A 15,403-nucleotide genomic window follows, 5' to 3' on the forward strand; every position below is an offset into this window, starting at 1 on the left:
CACCCAGGCGAGTGTTCTGAGAATGCACGGGGAGGATTTCCTGCTAAAGAAACTCCAGTGACTGTTGGCAGAACGAGGAAGAGAATAGACGATGCAGCAGCATGCGTCCACCACGCTCCCCACGCTTCCTGCGGCATTCGATCTCGGTGCTCTTGATATCCCGCATTGCCGTCTTCCCCCACGCAGGGCTCCCCGAGCTCCCTTCTCTCTCACGGCTCCTCCTCTGTCTTCTCTTCATCCTTCTCACCTGGGAGGAAGGGGGTGGTCCACAGCTGTCCAACCCTATCCCCTCAGCTTGACCACGTGGAGGTCACACTCAACTTGCCATCACCTTCTTGGCGCCTTTATCCAGCTGTTCCCTCACCCAGAGCATCGTCCCTCTTCCCACCCCTCCTCTCTCCATGTCCACGTCCTCTGCGTCCTGCTTCAGATACCTCTTTGTGAATCTTCCATATCTAATTTCCTTCAAGGCAGAAATAAACTCCCCCTTTCCTCTAAACTCGTATCTTTAGCCTCTCTCGAAGGTAGAATTTTCTGGTTTCTTTATTGTTATCCATTGAAATATGTATGTGTGTCACTGTTGGCTCTTAGCTCCTTGACGACGAGAATGTCATTTATCTTTGTTCCTCACATAGTTAAGAATATTTAAAAGGAAATCCAGATCAAGTGGTTCTTCGGGGCGTGGGTATTTTCATTGCTGCTGGTGGTGTCTGTCTGTCTGTCTCCCTCCCTTCCTCTCTCTCTCTGCCTGTCTCTCTGCGTTTTGGTACAGACACACTCTTCATAAAGGGAAGAAATGAGGTGGATTTCTTTCCCCAAAGTGCCTTTTCTTAGAAAGGAAAACAAACGTCCCTCGTCTTTAAAAGTGCCTCCAAGATTTTTCCCTTCCAATGACTGGAAGGGAAAAAAATCTCGGTGTACATCCAGGGTCTGGACGTACACCTGGATTCAGGTCGGTGGAACTTTCAGGTCAGAACCCCGCTGACCCCTGCGCCCGCCCCAGCCTTTCGCGCAGGCCCAGCCCCCCGGGGGTGGAGCCGCTCCTCCCCCACCCCCTCGCAGCGGGTCCTTGATAAACCCGGAGCCGGGCCAGCGCGCCCGCCCCGTGCCGCCGGAAGGAGGGCGGCTCCGCAGCGTGTGCGCCCCTCGCCATGGCGGCGCCGTCGCGGCTCCTGATACGCGGTGGGCGCGTGGTCAACGACGACTCCTCGCAGGTGGCCGACGTGCTGGTGGAGGACGGCGTGGTGCGGGCGCTGGGGCGCGACCTGCTGCCGCCCGGGGACGCGCCGGCCGGGCTGCAGGTCCTAGACGCCGCCGGCAAGCTGGTCTTGCCCGGCGGCATCGACACGCACACGCACATGCAGTTCCCCTTCATGGGCTCGCGGTCCGTGGACGACTTCGACCAGGGCACCAAGGTACCCGCCTCGCCGCGCCCTGCACCCCGGGACGCCCGCCGAGCCCTCAGCCGCCTCTGAGGCTGCCCCCCCGGGGTCTGGCCGGGCCGGCTCGCGCCGGCGTCGCGCGGGGGCCTGAGGGGGCGGGAGCGAGGCGCGGGGGCCTGAGGGGGCGGGAGCGAGGCGCGGGGGCCTGAGGGGGCGGGAGCGAGGCGCGGGGGCCTGAGGGGGCGGGAGCGAGGCGCGGGGGCCTGAGGGGGCGGGAGCGAGGCGCGGGGGCCTGAGGGGGCGGGAGCGAGGCGCGGGGGCCTGAGGGGGCGGGAGCGAGCCGCGGAGACCCGAGCGGGGTCAAGGCGCCCACGCTGAGCTTCCTTCTTCTAGGTGGCCCTCCTCGGTGGCATCAGCCCGGCTTTGGCCAAGCCGGGCGCCCCCTACTCACTTTGGGTATTTGTCCGGTTTACGGCAGCCTATTCCCGCACCCTCGTTTCTCTGCACCCCTCCCCCCGAACCGCTCTTTTTCACTGGGTGTTCTGTGGAAGTCCACAAGTCCTCCATAAAATCGATAGACTCTTTTAAGTCGACACTCCCAGACATTTGTCCCCATCATCCATCCCCAACCCAAATCGAGTGAAAAATCCATTCACCCGGAAGTTACTGGCGTCACTCAAAAGTTGCCAGTGCGCGGAGGGTGATGGCGATGAGCCCACGCGTCCACAGTCTTTGCCTCCACCCACCAGCCGAAAAAGTACGACGCGGACAGGGGTTTCCAAGAGAACTGTTGCAGGAATGGTCTCCCAGCACTCGCACTTGACCTGTCCCCACCCCTTCTCCGCCGTGCTTGCCCCGGGGACATTAAACACAGACCCTGATTCTTGCAGTTTGAGCACCTGCATCTTTACTGATGGTGTAGGAGGGTCAGATCACAGGTCCCCAGGTGAGGGAGGCTTGGGTTTCTCTAGACACAAAGGCCTAGAGGCTCAGTCTATGAAAAGAACCTTAAACGGATCTTCAGAGCTCCCGAAACCAAGATCAGGAGATGAACAGGGCAGCCTTACAGGAACGCAAAGTTAAAACTGCCCGCAGCACTTTGGCCGGAGCCAAACCTACACCCTCCTTGAGGCTTGCGTTTGGGGATGTGGTGGGAGCAACGGCTCCTTGCAACGTGGAAGTATCGATACCCTTAAGGTCTAAAATGTCACTCACGGAAGCGCGGGTTTTTCCTCGTGGGCCACGCCCTGGTGTGTGTGAAACAGATCGGGCTGTTTAGTGCAGGTGCAGGCTGCAAACACTTTCAGAGCAGTTTTGAGGATATATCCGTTACCCAACCGATTTCTAACCGTTTTACTCTCCTTACACCTCTCTCCCTCCACGTTCCCCAGTCCTCTAGGATAGACCAGAATGTTTCACAGAAAAAAGAACCATCTGACCCAGAGAGAGGGGTCTGGGGCAGGCTGCTGACGCCAACATTTGCAAAGCGGCCTCCTATTTACTAATTATCAACCTTTATCATCAGGCCAATGGTCAAAGTCGTTTGTAGGAAGGATCGTTATCTGTTTTGAAGAGTATTCCTTTTTCTCTCTTGCTAAAACGTGAAATTTGCTAAATTTCATTGAATTTATGTTGACATTTAAAATACATTTTTTAGATATCCAAGCAATACACGATTATAGACAATTGGAAAAAAATAATAGGAAAGTAGAAAGAGGAAAAGTATTACCCATAATCTCCCAGTCAGTGACAACCCATGTTTTGGTGTATTGTCTTTATGGTTTTCATATGCTTTATTTTACATAATTGAGGTTGTATTGTGCATGTGTGTATGAATGTGTGTACCTGTGTTACAAAAGTTTTGTAACCTGTTGTATTCAGTTATAGTACATGCACTTTCTGTTATCACAGACTCGTCATTCACTAAGCGCATTGCTGATGGCAGGGCATTCCATTGACACCCCCGTTTGCCAAGTGGGGACCTGCTGCTATGGCTGACCATCAGTCACCAGACCCACTAGCGTTATTCCCCCTCATTATTTCCCTTTCTCTGATCAGGGTTCCCGATGAAGCAGCCAAGAAGAGGGGTTAGAATGTTGCCAGGGCAGGACATTCCTTCTCATTCTCAAGTTTATCTGTGCATGCCCCAAGACCCTGGGAGGTGGTTCTTAGTTTTCTATCTGTTCTTGGCCATTCTGGGATTCCAGTGTGGAGAGATTTACGGTTCCATACTTAGAAGGCAGGTTTCTGTAGCATATATATATATAGTCTGTTCTCACCATTTGAAAGAACTTACTCACCAGTTGATTCTGTAGGCGTTTCTGTACTTAAAGGTTGTCAAAACATTAAAGGAAAACATGTTTTTCATGAGCTTAGGATCACAAGCGGAAAATGATATGGTCCGAGATAAGGTCAAAGATTTAGCAAAGACTAAATTCACGTGGAACATTAAACAGTACTCACAAAAGGGCCAAGTTGCAAAAGTCTACTGCAAAATTGGTTGGTTGAATCCCAGGACATCCCCATCCCCCAAACAGATGAGGCTCCGTAAAATGGAACCAGCCAGGTAAATACAGATAAACATGAGCATTAAAGTATTGGCCTGAGTTCTGAAAGAAGGGCATTGTGGAGTTATTTTGTCCTCTTTTCTAGAGTCTTCACGATAATTCCCAAGGCAATGTTGATGGAGTTTCTGGTTTGGGGAAACAGGGACAAAGAAGTCTTTTGTAAATGCTCATCATATTATATACCAAACTTGAAAAACATCTTATGAATACTGTTAAGTAACCTTTACTTTATCAAGTCCGTGCTATGTACTAGACACTGTGCTAAACTGTTCATTGTCTTCCAACAATCCCAGGTGCCATTGTCTACTCTTCGCAATTGAAGAAACTGAAACTTAAGTCACTTGCCCAAGGTCGCACACCTGGTAAGTGGTAGAGTGGCTCTTCAAATTCAGGACTGCCTGCCATCCCTAGAGCTCTTACCTACTAGGTTCTCTTCCTTTCTGAAATGATGATTGAAAAAAAGTCTAATGTTTAGATTCGTCAGAATGGCAGTAGGTAGATGAAAAAGCTGTAAATGTAAGGTGTGTGTTACTGTGAGAAGTCTTTTGTCAAAGACAGAGCAAAGTCATCTTTCAGAAATACACTAGCCCTTCTTTACCTTCCTGACACTGGAGGCAGTTAAGGTTGTCAAAATAAATACACATCTCATGGTGTGGGTTTGTGAGACATTTATGCGTGCATTTATAGCCACATCATCCCTAAGGCTACAGAAATGGGTACCTTAAGTACAGAAAGCCATAAAGTAAGAACGATATATCATGCTTTCAGGAGATGGGCCCCAAAAGGTTAGACCAATAGCTGTGTGCTTCCTGCAAGCATAATGCTAATCATTTATAATATCTGACAAACAGAAGGGATACTATTTGTGGTGGTCTATGTATTGATCACTAGATTGTGATGGACCCCAGTTTTAAAAATGAAATATAGGTCAACCAAAGGTTACATATTTTGGAAATCTAATCCGTGTCAGAGGTAGGTTTAAAGCTTATAATTGATTTAGTTAATTACAGGTAAAAGCTTTCCATCTGATGTAAGTAATGGAAATAGCGTTCTGCTTTAAAGAAATCATATTTCATTTTGTTGGTCTAGACTGGATGTACAGTGGTCTTCCAGTAATTCAGTATCCATCGTGAAAGACAGTGGGAGTTTTTTATTCAAATGGGTATTGAAAATTAGATAAACTTGAAGGAAATACGACTTTGCTTTTACTACAGCCTGTGATAAGAGAATGAATTAAAAGGACTTGGCCAGTCTTCAAGTATATGTATTTGTATTCAGACATAGATACAGCTTGGCGTGGGTGGACTCACATTGAAAACCTGGCAGCATCAGTAGCTGGCAAAAGGATCTTTTTTTTTTTTTTTTTTTTAATTGAGAAAATGCAGAACACTTTTTTTTGTAAAGGACAAAAAGTCCTCAAAATTATCAAGAGAGAAAATTATACTTTGCTCTGGAACATTTTGGTAAAATGCCATGGAGGTGATTACTTATAATAAGGCAGTGGAAGGTACATGATTAAGCACATATTTATGGTTGTATTTATAGAGCTTCCTCACCTGGTAGAAGAGCTGTGATTCAGAGAGCTTGGTTACAAACCAAATCCCTTTTTTTGTTTCTTGCTGGCGCTCCAGGATGGTTTTCAGAAGCTGTGCATGCTGACTGCATGACCTTGGGCAAGTCACTTCCTCTACTGGTGGTGTCAGCATTTCCGTATCTGTAAAACAAGGCAATAGTTAGAACATCTCGGATTAAATTTTTTTTCTAAGTAATGAAAAATACATATATTTATCATTCAGGAAAATGCTGGAGCATTATATTCGCTGATCATACATAGTTGAATGAAGACACTGCTTTTTTTGTTTTTAAAAAGGAAAATACAGAAGAGTATAAAGAAAAATAATATATAAATCATCTATAATTTCAGCATTTTGCTTTTAACATTTTCCTTTCAGATTTTTCTATTTGGGGGCACATATAAACATTTTTCCTTCTACTAAATGGTGCGTACACTTTGGAATCAGCCTTGTTGGTTAAACCTTTCCCCCACGGCCTTCACTGTTGTCAGAGAACGTGATTTCTGTGGCCTGTTGACATCTCCGAGGCTAAGTCCCAGATCTTTCTCTCTGGTCTTGTATCTCTTCCGTATCAGGCTTCCATTTCTGCCCATCGACAATGAATGTCCCACAGGCGCCTCAAACTTCAAGTGCTCGACCCATTTTTCATCCTCTGTTTCCCCAACTGTTAACAGCTCCACTCTCATCTTGTTCGTGTTGGACATTTTGGTGGTTTCCAGCTTTTTTGGCTTGTGCATAACAATGTTGTGATGTAATTCATCACTCAGATTCCTGATGATTGACGTAGAAATCACCCCTCAGGGTGAAATGCCTGGGCCAGTGAGTGTTAGATCCATCCTAAAGGAGTCTAACATACATCCAAATTGCCTTTCAATTTATGCCCCCCTCACAGCAGTACATCCTAATTCCCATCTCACTGCATCCTAGCTAATTGTGGATATTGACGTTTTTAAAATCTATGCTAATTTAATAGGAAAAACATAGAATTTCGTAATGTTTTTAAACAAGCATTTCTTTAATTGCTTGTAAGGCTGAGCTTTGAACATTCTTGTGTTAATAACTTCCATGTTCCAGCTGTAAGAGTGTATAATTCTGTCATTTCCTTCAGTGGCTATTTACTGATTACAAAGTTAATCTTTGCACTAATCAGAGGAAGAAAATAAAACCATCTCAAAGATTAATTTGAAACCACTTGACATTAAATAGGGCTTTGGGCCTATTGAAGGTATTGTGTGTTAGGAATCCTTTCACTGAATTTTACAGAATCTGGGACTTGCCTTCTTTCAGTTTTCATACTTGAGTTTTGCAGGCTTTTCACTTCCACTGCTTGTTTTCTCCCTCATTTATCTGGACTGTATGCCTTCAGTGTCTGACAGGGGTAGTCAGGATTCAAGGTTTCCTTGACGTTGCTGTCGGGAAAGAAAAATTTTTCCTGTAACCTCTTATGTTTAGTTTTTGGGGGCCCACAAATTAAACTGACAAAAGACAGATTCACAAGAGAAAAGACAGATTTTTAAAATTCATGTACATTCAGTGCAAATTCACAGAAAAATGTGCTTCAAGGAGGCAGTTAGAATTTGGGGCTTCTATATCACCTTAACAAGGGAAGGGGAGGGGAAGAAGGGCACTTACGGAAAAGCAAATGATTTTTAGGAAAGACCAGTGGGTTCTTAGGGGAATAGATGGAGATACGATAGTTCATGACGAGGTCTATTTAGGTGCAGTGCAGGCTTCTAGTCTCAGGTGGTAAGAGTCATCTTCCTGGAAAGGCATTTATGACAATTCAGTTCTTTTGAAAAGCTCTGCTTTTAGGCAGGTAAGGGAGTTCAGGAAAAAAAGCCTATTCTCAAATGCCTTCAGCTCAAAATGAGTTTTATGCCGCGGTGGCACATTCTGGACCTTGTCACTGCCGTCTAATATGGAATAACCTTAAGCTAAGGAATTTTCAAGTTGATAGTTATGTTCCGTGAATTCAGTCAACAAATAGTTCTTGGGAACCCACTACGAGCCAGGCATTATTATGGTTGGGGTTATAGAGATGAAAACTGTGGTCTTTGCTCGCAATGGCAGACAGACTGGAGGTATATGGGGTTCTAATTTATCTTGGCTTTAATAATAAATTATATACAGTGGACTTTTGGACTTGTAGACTTAACTTGGACAATTTGTGACTATTTTTGAGTGAACAATTTTTGATCTGGCATTTCCCCTTGTGCTTAGTAACCATTTATAATTGCTGGCATCGCTGGGCTGCATTTCCAATAGGTGAGCCTCAGCAACTCCCCAGAGCCTTCTCCTCAACACCGTTCTGTGCTTTTTCTCAGATGTCAAGTGACAGTTGAGGGAGGACACTGCAATTTTTCTGTTATGCTTCATTGCATCTAATAGAGGAATTTCATGTTATAGTGATAGTCATGCGTTCCTGAGCCCTGAGGATCAGTTCACACGTAAAAGCTTAAACTAAAACAAACCATAATCTTTTTTTAAAAACAGGAAATTATTGGAGGCATAGATATAGAAATAGGCTATAATTCTGTTTTGTTAAAAGTCCTCGTTAACGCTGATGAGGTAATGGGCTTGGGACAAAACTGAGCATTCAGCTTTCAAGTGTGCTCAGAGTCTACATTCTACAGTAACATTTTCATAGAAGGATTTCAGAAACCACACAGCCAGGGCTAGCAATATTTTTGAGAAACGAAATCTCACATGAATATGCAACTTGCGCAGCTTTCCCACTTTGCTGTTGGAAAAGTGAACCATCTTAATTCTTCCATCTCATAATTTCTGGGAGACATTCATTGGCCTCTCTTCCTTTCTTCCTTAAACATTTAAAGAGTATTTATGTACCAGGCACTGTAACAGGCACAGGGCCTATGGAGATGAAACTACATCAGCTAAATCAGAATCTCTGGGGGGCAGGATAAAAGTTCCCTAGACCATGCCAGTGTGCAGCCAGGGTTAAGAGTCGCTGGACTAGGTAGAGAGGGGACAGGGAGAGAAGAGTATGGGTGACTTGTCTCTCTGAGGTGGAAAGGAACTCAGACCATGCAGGGCTTTATGGGCTGTGTAATAATTGTTTTCTTCATCCTGAGAGCAGAGGGAAGTCAATAACAGATTGGAAGTGGCCCAGACTAACTGGTCTAGTCTAGTCAGAAGATGAGGGTGGCACAGGGCAACGGAGGTGCAGACGCAGGAAGTATGGAGACTCATGGAGTATGTAGGGGAAGGGATAGGTTGCTGATGGATTGGATTTGGGGATGTAAGGAAGGGAACAGGTAGATGTCAAGGGTGCCTCTTGAGTCTGTGGTTTGCACAGTGGGATGGGTGATGGTGTGATTAATATTTCACATTTGGGGAGGCAAGGAGTGTGGAGAGGCACTGTGGAGGACATCTTTACAAAGCTGGATATGCTTCTAGAGTTGGAACGTAAACTGGGATCATGAAGTTTGTTCTCATAAGTCTTAGTGACTATGAGAAATCTGAAAATTCAGCCACGTGTTTTTCTCCCTAAGGCTCAAATGTACTGTTGGATTTCTTTTTGTTTTATTTGGGTCGAGCAGGTCCTCTGATAAATTTTAGTGAAACAAAGTCACTTGTTCTAGGATGAGCTTAGAAATGAAAATTCAGTGACCCCATAAAAGGAAAGAAAATCCTTGGGATGCTTTCAATAATGATTTACAACCTAATACAGTCTTAAATAAAGTCTTGTGTTCTGTCATATTATGACCCCACTGTTGGTTAAGAGTTTATCCCAATTTATGTTCTATCACGTTTTCACCTAAGACAGCACATGCTCTTTTCCCCTCCAGACAAGGTTTTAGACAAATTGGAAGGTTTTCAAGGGAGAACAGCCAAAGTAATTAGGAGCTGAAAGAACTGATTTATGAGCCAAGATTAGAAAAGGCAAACGCATTTTGTTTGGCTAACTGACAAATAAAGGAGAAGTCAATCAGCAATAAATACAAAGGAAACAATTAGGTTTTATATAAAAATATGAAAGAAATTTTCACCCTTTACTGGTTCTCCCTCCCCTGAACTCTCTTCATTCTTCAAATGTTGATCCTGGTGAACATTTTGTGAAGTGAATCTAGAAGCATCTGATGTTAAAAGCAATTCAATGAATACTGAAAATATCCAAGGTGAGCTAGGAATGAGATGTTCTGATGAATTGGTTTGCTGGATGAAGTTAATTATCCCATGGCTAACAAGTGTGTGGAGGCCAAGAAGCACTGATATGGGCCTTTCCTTGTAACTCTTCTAGGGGCGCATTATTTCAATGGCAGCTGTCGCAGTGATGAACATCACATGAGCTTAATGAAGTTGCGTCTCATTTGTGAATTTACAATTTATAATTTGATGGGACTTGTTTTGTTTTGGTATGGCTTTGGGTTTCCTAAATGCTTGATTCATTTTACCAACCTATGCCTTTCTCCAAGTAATGATTCACTGATGACCTGGGGCAACAGGCTGGAAGTCAGATCACACTAAATGGAAGATGGGATAAGGGGGAATGGCCTGCATAGGGTTGAGGCCCAGAGTAGGCTGAATGTAAGACCTCCTGCTCAAAGCTGTATCCTCCTCCATGTTCCCAATGAGGATTTACCAGCTGTGAGACCCTGGAGAGTCATTTGACCTCTCTGAGCCTCATTATCGTCAACTGTAGAATTAAGAAAAGCAATTTCTACCTCTCAGGACTATAGCAAGGCTTCGTTCAATGAGCTAACGTGTGTAAGATGCTTAACCCAGGACTGGGCATTTGAACAAGCTCTTCTTTCAAGAGGCAGATACTTCCCGGGAGGGGCAGGTCTCCTTCACAGCTCCTGGTGTCCCCTCTAATTGGGATTATAGAACTGCAGCTCTGGCACGTGGCTCCCTGGATCCGGTGGAAAGAAGGCAACGTTTCAGATCTTGAAATAATAGGGATTTGAGATAACTTTGGGCAGCCAGGGGACCCTGGATAACCAGAGAGAACCGAAGAGGCAGGAGGAAGAAAGAGGTTCCAAGGAGGCTGGGGTGCTGACTGTCCGGCCACTGTTTGCCAGGTCCCAGGGTAGCAGCCAGGATCCCTGCGGCAGGTGGATGGATAAAGCCCCAGGGGTTTGGAAAAAGACAGGTTCCGTTTTCAATCCATTGCCTAGGATTGGCCCAGGCTATCCTGTCCCAGGCACTATAGTTTTTCTAGATCTGTTCCCATTTTGAGGGTGAGGAGAAGGAGGAAATTAGGGAGGAGAAACAGAACAAGAAGAAACCAAAGAAGACAAGTGGCTGCTCCTTTACTGTTCATTAGGGAGATAGAGCATTTGTGATAAATCCTTATTTATGGGCTTTTAAATGATAGCCCCAGGAATTTCAGTTTGCTGTAGTTTAAAAAGCAAAAAAAAAGTGGCCATTTGACCATCACATCTTCAGTCTCATAAGAGGCCCATCGAAGTTGAACTACTTAATTTATATGGCATATGCATGCATACCTGGATTTGTATCACATATATGTAAAATCTTTATTTTTTCTTCTTTTGAAAGTTAGGCTTTGTTATAGAAAATGTAGCAACTACTGAAAATAAAATTTAACTAGAGGAAAATTAAAAAGATCTGTAGTCACTCCACCCAGAAACAGCCACTGGCTCAGACCTGTTTTGTTTTCTTGCTAAGGGTTGGTATGTTCTGGAGCATGTTGCCATGGCGTCTCTGTCTCTCTGGTTATTTCCCCTGACCTTGGGACCCCTCTGGCCTCCTCTGCAAGGTGACTGCCACATCTTTCTCCTGCGTTTGAGTGCTCTTCTGCATCGGGGCTGCGTTTCTCTGTCTGCAAACACACAGAGTGGACATGTGCCTGAGCACCTCATGCTCAGGGTGCTCTCCGCAGAATTCATGCTCCCTCCAAAGACCAGATCGGCTGCCCTCCTCTGTCCCCTCATCTGCCACCTCTCAGTCACTCCAGCCAAAATCAGCTCCTGGACTCCCGTCACCCCCGCAGACAGCCGGCCACTGCCTTGCCTTCTGGGAACCATTGCTTCACACATCCCAGTCATCTTTTTGTAAAGTACAGTTGGTTTACAGTAGTATGTTGGTTTCAGGTGTACAGCATAGTGAGTCAGTGTTTTTGCAGATTATACGCCATTATAGGCTATTACAAGATAATGGGTATAATTCCCTGTCCTGTACAGTATATCCTTGTTGCTTATCTGTTCTATACATAGTTGTTTGTATCTCTTAATTCCATACTTATTTGTCCCTCCCCATCTTCCTTCTCTCCTTTGATAACCACAAGTTTGTGTTCTCTATCTGTGAGTCTGTTTCTCTTTTGCATGTACATTCTGCCCTTTACCACTTTTCTGCTGATGCTTCCTCACGGACCCTTTTCTCAGAGTTTCTCCCCTGCTGTCAACTGTTACTGAAAGCACTGGCTCTGGAGCCCAATGACCTGCGTCCAATCTTGCCTTTGTTACTCTCTAGCTGTGAGATGTGGGGAGTTATTTCATGGTGCTGTTCTCAGTTTCCTCAACCCTGAAAAGGGGTTAACAATATGACCTGCTGCAGAGCTGATGAGATGGTTAAAACACTTAGGACATCAGAATAGTTCCTGGCACATAATAAGCACTCACTACAAGTTAGATACTATTATCCTTATCGGCAACTGCACATTTATGTCCTAATGCTAATTCAAATCCCAGCTTCCTCTGATCTGTTTCCTTCCTCTGAATTCCCAGGAGTCTTTTCCTCTTCTAGGGAGCTTAGCAATTTTAACTTCCCTTTAGCAATTCCTATACCACATTTACTATGGAAGTGTACTTGCTACCTATTATTACCATCTGATTATTTTATTATAATTGTTTGTGCATGTTTCTGTCTCCCCCTCTAGACGGTCTGATTATTTGTGTGTGTCTGATTATTAGTGTGTCACATGGTGGAGTGACCAGGTGAACCACTGGGGTGTCCAGTTTCTTCCGTTTAGTCCCTTAGTCCTTGCTCTGTACAAGATCAAGAAATGGGCAGATCAAGAAATGGACAGTGTCAAAACACAAGAAACTGGTGATGTTGGTTGCTTCCTGGAAGTCAGAATTGGAGGGAAGACTTTTCATTGCATTGTGTGTAACAGCCCACTCACTCCCTGTAATGGCTTACTTGGGTAGACATTTTTTTGGTAATAATTTTATTAAGATGTAATTGATCTACAATACCAGTTAGCCATTTAGAGTGTACAGTTTAATGTTCTTTAGTATATTCAGAGAGCTGTGCAACCATCACCACAATCAATTTTAGAACATTTTTATCTCCCCAGAAAGAAGCCCATACCCTTTAGCTATCACCCCAACTTTCCCCAACCCCCCTGGCTCCAGGCAACCACTATTCTACTTACTGTCTATGGATTTATCTCTTCTGGACATTTCATATAAATGGAATCATATGATATGTGATCTTTTGTGACTGGATTCTTTCACTTAGCGTCATATTTTCAAGGTTCATTCAAGTTGTAGCAAGTGAATCAGAACCTCATTCCTTTTTATGGCCAAATAATATTCCATTGTATGAATATACCACATTTTGTTTATCCATTCATCAGTAGATGGGCATTTGGGTTGTTTCCACTTTTTGATTATTATGGATAATGCTGCTCTGAATATTTGTGTACAAGTTTTTGTGTGGACATGTTTTCATTTCTTTGGGGTATATACTTAGGAGTGGAATTGATGGGTCATATGGTAACTCTATGAGGAACTGCCAAACTCTTTTCCAAAGTGGCTGCATCATTTTATTTATATTTCTACCAGCACTGTATCTAGTTTCCCCACATCCTGCATGTGATAGACATTTAATATGGAAAGAATTGCCCTTTAAGCTTGATTTTCTAGTTCAGTAGACACTAAAAAAGTACTTTCTTCCAACACTTTAATTAACAGCACTTTCTATTAGAAAAATGCCCTTCAGCCTCAAGGGATATCTGTCAGAAGACATTTTAGAAGGAAGAAGGTGAGAAGGTTAATCTGCATTCGAATAAAAATATAGAGCCTAAGGAATTTTTTCTGGTATTGTCATTATACCAATAGGGATTTCTTAAGAAATGCAAATATGCATTGTTTTGCCATGCATAAGGCAATTGTTATCGAAAGATAAAGTACAGTATCCTGTATAAATAGTGAGATTTCTGAGAGCAAAAAGAGTTGGAGTGGGACCAAGTGACTTAAGGACAAATAAAAATCCATTGAAGTAAGCAAGAACAAGGAGATAGAATAGAGCTCATGTAGCAGCTGGGACCTTGGGAGCACTCGGCATGTCTGGGGGCCTGTGAGTGGGGGGGAAGGTGACAGGGGTGCAGACCTGGGAGGGAAGCTGGTGGCACTCCCTTCTTTGTTGTAACATGACCATGTTTCTGGTGGTGAGATGAGTCAATGTATGAAAAGTGGGGAAATGCCTGCTTCTAAAGCAGTGGTGCAAAGGCTCATCGCTCATTGTGGGCTGAAGCTTACGAAGCACTTACCGTGAGTCAAACACGGTATTAAGCACTTTATATACGTCACCCCAGTTTAATCCTCCCAACAACCCTATGGTTCAGGTACAATTATTGTCCTCACTTTACAGGTTAGGAATCAAAGGCACACAGAGGTTAAGAAATTGCTGTCTACACTCCCATGTTCATTGCAGGATTATTCACAATAGTCAAGATATAAATAAATTAACGTGTCCATCTGTGAATGAGTGGATAAAGGAAATATGGTGTATGTGTACAATGGAATATTATCCAGAAAGAGGGAAATCCTGCCATTTGTGACAAAGTGGATGGACCTTGAGGACATTGTGCTAAGTGAAATAAGGCAGACAGAGAAACACAAATATTACATGATCTCACTTATATGTGAAATCTAAAAAAACCAAACTCAGAGAAACCAAGAGTAGAATGGTGGTTGCCAGGGGCTGGGGACGGGGCGCATGGGGGGAATGGGGAGCTGTTGATCAAAGGACACAGACTTCCAGTTATAAGGTGAATAAGTTCTGGGGATCAAATGTGCAGAATGTACAGAACAATACTGTACAAGGAAAGAAGGAAGGAACGAATTAAGGAAGGAAGGGAAGGAGGAAGGATGGAAGGAAGGAAGGAAGGAAGGAAGGAGGGAAGGAAGTGGTTAAGGAATTGCTCAGAGTACCATAGCTGATAAGTGCTGAATCTGAGCTGTGCCCTGGAACCAATAAGCCTCTTTGGTCGGTGCCCTTAACCAGTGCACTAGTATATCCCTGCCTATGTTTTTTTTTTTTCACCTACATTGTCTGAACACAGCAGTTAAAACCACATTTAACCATCTTTTAATCTTAGTTTAAATAAAATCAAAGCCAGTAATTAGTCAAAGACATGATTTAATAACTTAATAGTTTTTAATCCAGTTGTAATGTAACATAGTGTAACATGCCAGGGAAAATAGAAGCTTCGAGGCAGATCGCGCAGGGCCTTGTAGATCATGTTAAAAAGATGAAACGCTATTCCAGAGGCAGTGAGAAGCATTCAGTTTTAAGTCTTGGAGTCAAGGGGCCCCATCTGTGCTTTGGAATTTCCCCCTAATTGCAAAAAGGGGTTTGCATTGGAGGAAGTAAGAGCAAAATTGGGGACATAAAGATCAAGCTGAGGGGTGACACTAAGACCAGAGCATTGGAGATGGATTAGAGGGGACAGCTGAGAATTAAGGAGTCACCAGTTGGTTGTGGGGAATGAAGGCGAGGTGGGAATCACATGAGTCTCCCAGGATTCTGTGTGGAACACAGTGTAGTTAGAGATACGGTTCACCAAGATTGATTCTAATGAAATGGATTGTACAATGATGTTTTCTTGAGAAGAAAAATGTTTGAATCTTCTCTGTTTTTCCATTTTGGTTTTTCTTTACAGCCTTCACTA

General features: G+C 44.1%; 1 protein-coding gene across 1 annotated transcript in view; it reads left to right on the forward strand.

Annotated features, from left to right (window-relative positions):
* Positions 1-1,088: 1,088 nt before the first annotated feature.
* The window catches only part of LOC132366910 (dihydropyrimidinase-like), a 79,368-nt gene continuing 65,053 nt past the window's right edge, over positions 1,089-15,403 (forward strand). The window contains 1 exon segment of the mRNA XM_059924365.1: positions 1,089-1,415. Within this exon segment, the coding sequence (XP_059780348.1) occupies positions 1,152-1,415 (264 nt within the window). The 5' untranslated portion in view covers positions 1,089-1,151.

The sequence above is a fragment of the Balaenoptera ricei genome, chromosome 6 (genome assembly GCF_028023285.1).
Source record: "Balaenoptera ricei isolate mBalRic1 chromosome 6, mBalRic1.hap2, whole genome shotgun sequence".
NCBI classification, from domain to species: domain Eukaryota; kingdom Metazoa; phylum Chordata; class Mammalia; order Artiodactyla; family Balaenopteridae; genus Balaenoptera; species Balaenoptera ricei.